This window comes from Schistocerca nitens, chromosome 1 (assembly GCF_023898315.1).
Source record: "Schistocerca nitens isolate TAMUIC-IGC-003100 chromosome 1, iqSchNite1.1, whole genome shotgun sequence".
NCBI classification, from domain to species: Eukaryota; Metazoa; Arthropoda; class Insecta; order Orthoptera; family Acrididae; genus Schistocerca; species Schistocerca nitens.
The window spans coordinates 623,528,013-623,534,012 of NC_064614.1; the positions used below are offsets into that span (position 1 = coordinate 623,528,013).

General features: G+C 48.0%; 1 protein-coding gene across 3 annotated transcripts in view; it reads right to left on the minus strand.

Annotated features, from left to right (window-relative positions):
- The window catches only part of LOC126257579 (putative epidermal cell surface receptor), a 445,086-nt gene extending 443,026 nt beyond the window's left edge, over positions 1 to 2,060 (minus strand). For all 3 annotated transcript variants that reach the window (XM_049955577.1, XM_049955575.1, XM_049955576.1), the window contains exon 1: positions 1,928 to 2,060. In XM_049955577.1, coding sequence (XP_049811534.1) covers positions 1,928 to 1,988 — 61 coding nt within the window. In that variant the 5' untranslated portion in view covers positions 1,989 to 2,060. The remainder of the gene's footprint in view (positions 1 to 1,927) is intronic.
- Between the last annotated feature and the right edge of the window lie 3,940 nt (positions 2,061 to 6,000).

A 6,000-nucleotide genomic window follows, 5' to 3' on the forward strand; every position in this document is an offset into this window, starting at 1 on the left:
TCCACCCAGCGAAAGGCACACACTCGCAGTGACCTTACCTGCCTGCTGGCAACAACACGGCCGACACAGTTCCCGAGTATACAGACGGAACCGGCAATCCAGAGGAACTCAAGTAAGCAAATACCGAAACGGAATGACACTCCATTAAGGCAAAAGTAAAAACTCGACTTGCAGAGTACAGAGGCAAACGACTGATAGGCAGCACCTCCCCTCGTTCAGAGGCGTAGTCTGCAGAGCAGTGTTCATAATCATAGCTCTAAGTGAAACATTGTTGAAGGTGAGTACTGGTGAACACTTCGATTTTAAATTATTATTATTGCCAACGTTGTGACTCTTTGTTGCTATTACAGTCCTTAAATTTATAGATACGTTTCGCACTACCTCTTCATTTCTTCTTAAAGGTCGCCGCAGCAGCTCCAGCTAAGTTCGGCTTTCCCGATAAGAGAAAGTCAGTCGGGTCTGTACTGGCACTCGAACCGGCCGCGGAACTACAGTAATACTGAAGTCTCGTATCGAGACTGCAAACTAGAAAGGAAATACTGCACTTAACAGCAGGTACTCCGCAGCGGTTAGCCGCATTATATCACTTCGCGTCAGTATAAACAAAAGTAGCTTCATTTGCAATTCCGTGAAAACAAACTAAGGTGATTGTAGTTTTGAGAAAGACTGAGCTAATTCAATCGCTATTTGATAAACATTCACTCAGTTCTGTCCATAAGGAACGCGTGAGAACGCGGTCGTATGCATATACGGCAAAGGTACTTGAACACTTGCCTTCAGTCGCACATGTGAGGTTTTCTAATTGCACTTCACGATTCATTTAGGCCCTGTGGGTGCATCTCCGTATGTTATTTGTTTATTGCAATGAAGTTCTTCTGAGTATCTGCGCGCGTCGTTTGTATTAAACAGTGACCGTAACGGCTACCACGGAATAGGCTTCTATTGAACCGAAATGTCAGTAGTTTTATCACATGTGAGGCGGTTATGTATCCATAAGAACTGCACTGAAAAGGACGCCGGCCGCGAAAGACAATGCTTTTACATAATTCAGATTTGCTTATTTACATCGATTCTTTTCATCCTCAGCGTTAAGACTGTGCAATTGTTCTCTCCTCCTAAGAAACAATCAAGTATAAGATCGTAGGACAGGAAAGAGAAGAAAAGGGAACAAAAACTTTCATGAAAAAGCTTAGTAGATACGATTTCTGGGATTCACCAAGTTTCTTCGCCTTCTATGAAATCTTTTCTATTAGGTTTTTCTCAAAATTTCATCTTTTTCCATCCCTTTAGTTTCTTGTGATCTGCGTGTTCCTTCACGATCCTACGCTTAAAGTAGCCAGCCTTAGTGCTGACTTGGTCAAGAGAAAAACAAGCAGTCGAAACAGAAAATAAAATAAAAGAGAGGATCTAATCTAAGGGACGAAATGCATTGCATAAATCCAATCAAATACACATATCTATGACTGAGGGAAGTTTTTAAATACCGGTATAATCCCTGTGGTTAAACATGGACTCTTCACACTGAAATCTTTTGTCATCTACCACTGTACAGTCTCTGTCACTATAGTTCTCTTATATCTTGTACGACATCGAACATTCACTACCGCCTTGTTTCAGTGGGCAAACTACGCCGATTTTCACCATACGGTGGTGTTCGTCTATACTATCAGTGTAGTCTGGCCTCCTACAAACTACAACTATCGTAATTTCTCTACAGATGATACTGATCTTGGCGCACTGTTGCGACGACAGCACCGAAATCAAAATAGTGTGGGGAAGATAGCGCCTTGTGGCAGCAACATTCGAGTGCCGCCCGCTGAAGAGGTCGGCCACTTTGCTGCAGCCCGCTCTCTTCCGGCAACAACGGCTCGGCCTGTCACACACCAGGGGCACCGTGGCAGACAGCGCGCAGGTGGATCCAACTCACCGGTGGTGGCTAGGGCGGCGCACCCCAGCAGCAGCTGGAGGAGGGCGGCTGCGCGTGGCATGGCGCTCTGGAGCACTCGACGGCTGCGGCTGCTTGTTGCGAGCCTTCCCGCACTGGACTGGCGCCGCGGAGGCTACGGAGGCGGCCGGCAGCTCCTGAGGGCCGCGCCGCACCACGCCGCCGTGCTGCCGCCTTACGGGCCGCCGAGGAACTCGGCCACGGCGCTGACTCAACCGCAAGACCGCGCCAGGAATGCCGCAAAGCCGCAAACGGTAACAGCACCCGCGTCTTCCGTGTCAGCTCGCGCATAAAGTGACAGAGCAATTACTGCGGCCGCGATGGATGGCGGATGCTGCGACAGTAATACCTGCGGCACAATGCGTGCTGCAATGTGAGCTTGTAATTGCATCGTGCTCGAGAGACCTGTGTGTAGCGCGAGTCTTGAGCAAACACATCGCTTTCCATTGCCAAGCTGATCGCTGTTCCACTTGTGTTCCACCATTTATGCCATATCACTTACATCAAACGCAACCAAGTAAGTTCATCGAACGAAATATTCGATATCTCGCTAAGAGAGGTTACTCGTCGCTTTGGAGTGCTAGCGATGGCATATTTTTTGTTGTTATTGTATTTGTGTGGCTTCTTGGTGCCCAGATATTTAGCCATTACACACAGCTAGACAGAGTTGTTGTTGTGGTCTTCAGTCCTGAGACTGGTTTGATGCAGCTCTCCATGCTACTCTATCCTGTGCAAGCTTCTTCATCTCCCAGTACCTACTGCAACCTACATCCTTCTGAATCTGCTTAGTGTATTCATCTCTTGGTCTCCCTCTACGATATTTACCCTCCACGCTGCCCTCCAATACTAAATTGGTGATCATTTGGTGCCTCAGAACATGTCCTACCAACCGATCCCTTCTTCTAGTCAAGTAGTCCCACAAACTCCTCTTCTCCCCCATTCTGTTCAATACCTCCTCATTAGTTATGTGATCTACCCATCTAATCTTCAGCATTCTTCTGAAGCACCACATTTCGAAAGCTTCTATTGTCTTCTTGTCTAAACTATTTATCGTCCATGTTTCACTTCCATACATGGCTACACTCCATACAAATACTTTCAGAAACGACTTCCTGACACTTAAATCTATACTCGATGTTAACAAATTTCTCTTCTTCAGAAACGCTTTCCTTCCCATTGCCAGTCTACTTTTTATATCCTCTCTACTTCGGCCATCATCAGTTATTTTGCTCCCCAAATAGCAAAACTCCTTTACTACTTTCAGTGTCTCATTTCCTAATCTAATCCCCTCAGCATCACGCGACTTGATTCGACTACATTCCATTATCCTCGTTTTGCTTTTGTTGGTGTTCACCTTATATCCTCCTTTCAAGACACTATCCATTCCGTTCAACTGCTCTTCCAAGTCCTTTGCTGTCTCTGACAGAATTACAATGTCATCGGCTCGAGAGACCTGTGTGTAGCGCGAGTCTTGAGCAAACACATCGCTTTCCGTTGGCAATCTAATCGCGACAGAGTTAAAGGAACACTTTCTTGAAACCCTGCAACTCTCTCCCACTGCGATGCAGAAGTCTGAATTTGCCGTTCCTCTGTAATGTTGCAAAAGCGTGGCGCTCAGCGGCGTCGCCCTTGGGCTCGAAGATGCTTCAAACAGCAAGGTGTCGACACGTCCGAAAGAAGGCCACAGCTCAATTCATCTGACGTCAAAGGTGATTTAATGATGTCACATTTGCTCCGAAGTTCACCTCAATTTTGCCCAACACTATGTGGCGTGTCACGCGATCTGAAAATCGTCGCAGCCCCTCTTAGTCACATTTCACCCCTTCTTTTAACGCCTCTGCGATGGACGATAGAACCGCGACGCACGGCGTTGAAATCACGCGGTTTTCTTATGAGTGGCCGAGGAAAACATTCCAAACAAACCGCTGCTCAGAATCGGCACGAAAAGGCCTCAGAGGTTGCATACGGAACATCAATGAAACAATCCCTTTCCCTGTACCGTTGATTCCCTCGCATCTCGCCGTCGACAACGACAGTTCGCCGTGCGATGAGCAACAGGAAGACGTTTTTGTTCACCTTTGACACTGCCGACGACCTCGGATGGTTCAGTCCCTGTCTAAGGAAGTTAGGACACTGTGGGACTGCTTCCCCATTAAACGCGATCTGACTCTTTTGGAGCGCAGGATGACCGCAGTTTTTGCTCTCGTGTACAGGTTGGAACCACTGCGGACTGCTTAAGACCATTCGACGAAATCTAAACGGGGTTGGAAGCAGGAAAGCATGCTTATCCTTTGTCTCCCTTTTATTTCGCGCCCTCCTATGGCGTGATCACGGGGGGGAGGGATGCTACTTTAGCATACGCGTGACTACAACCGCAAAGTGTCCTAAGATCCCCTCCCCCTCACACCACAGTTCGGCAAAACCCTCGGTACCACCCTCTCTCCTTTGTTGAGCACCTTAGAAATGTACCTGTACAGACAGAACCTGTGACGAGAGTCATAGGCACCAGTACGTACGTTACGCTGCTGCTGATTCGGCCCTACACTGAGCTCTTGTGCCTGATAGGAGGCCATCCGGAATCGGAGAGTGTCGAAGGAGTCGCCAGTCTGCAGGCGCCTAGGACTTCGTCACAGGTTCTGTCTGAACAGGTAAATTTTTAATTTTTCAATACATGTGGCCGACTACCACCGAGGGTTTTGCGCCCATTGTCGTTTTATTCACGCATGTTTCCATGTCGCATCACCCTGTCATCAAGCCAAAGGGGACGCAAAATAGAAACGAAAAAAAAAAAATAAATAAACATAAGCACCCTTTGCTGCTTCAGATCACGTTCAAATTTCATGTAGTGATTTTAAATGGTCCCTGGTTGTTCCATTCTGTACACGAGGGCAAAAATTGCGGTCACGTCGGAAGGTGTCGGCAGTGTCAAAGGTTGTGTAGAACGTCTTCCTACTACACATTGCACTACATTCTACCTCGAAATGTGTGAGAATCAACGCCCTAGGAAAAGGCGTGGTCTCATTCACGCCGTTTATACCCCCTCCTGCAGCCTTTCCGTGCTGATTCTCAGAGGCGATGTATCTGGAAGATTTTTTCCGGCCACTCATAAGAAACACACGTGATTTAAACGCTGGGAGTCGCGGTTCTAATCTCGAACAGGGCAGAAGCGTGAAAAGAAGGGGTGATATGTAGGCAAGAGGGGGTGTGACGTCCCTCCGATCGTGTGACACGTCCACAGTGGCGTTGGGAAGTATTGTGGCGGAGTTTGGTGCCAATGTGACATCATTAAACCACTTTACACGTCACATGAACTTCTGAGCTGTGGCTTATTTTTGTATGTATCGTCACCTTGCTGTTTGTGACGTCGTCTAGCCCGAGGGTGACGTCGCAGTGTGTCACACTTTTGCACCGTTGCAGAGGAATGGCAAATTTCTGACTTCTGCGTCACAATGGGAGACAATTACGAGGTTGTGTTGCACAGTGTAGATGGTGTACAACTACTACCAGGCGGGCGTCCCCTCCACCGCTGGCATAAGTCAAGGCAGTAAGTGGGGGGTGTGTGCGCCAATCTCTGGTATGGGACCGGCGCAGTAAGATGGGTCGACGTGGAGACGTGACAGAGTGGCAAACAGGAGCTGTTGCGTTTGGGCATGCAAATCGCCACACCGTGAAGGAACCTACCCGAGTTATTGGTGTATCGATACGGGCTATCCAACGTATCTACAAGCAACGATGTGCCACACACAGCCGTATAACAAAGAGTAAGAACAATGGTCTTAAGCAGATGCTAACAGACAAGGGCCAGAGAAGGGTGTCACGCCTTGTCAATGGCAATCGGTTTCAAACCCGACAGTAATTGCTGGTGTCAACGAATGTAGGTCCACCTCAACGAGGTTCCCTACGAACACTGCGAAGAGAAGGGCACGCTATCGCTATGAACATTTGGAGTCAAGCACCTCGCAAAAGGCCGTTGGTCACAATGGCGCACAAATCTGCACAGGATAGATACTGGACAGTAGCTCATTGGAGGCGTCTACTATATGACGAGTCATCAT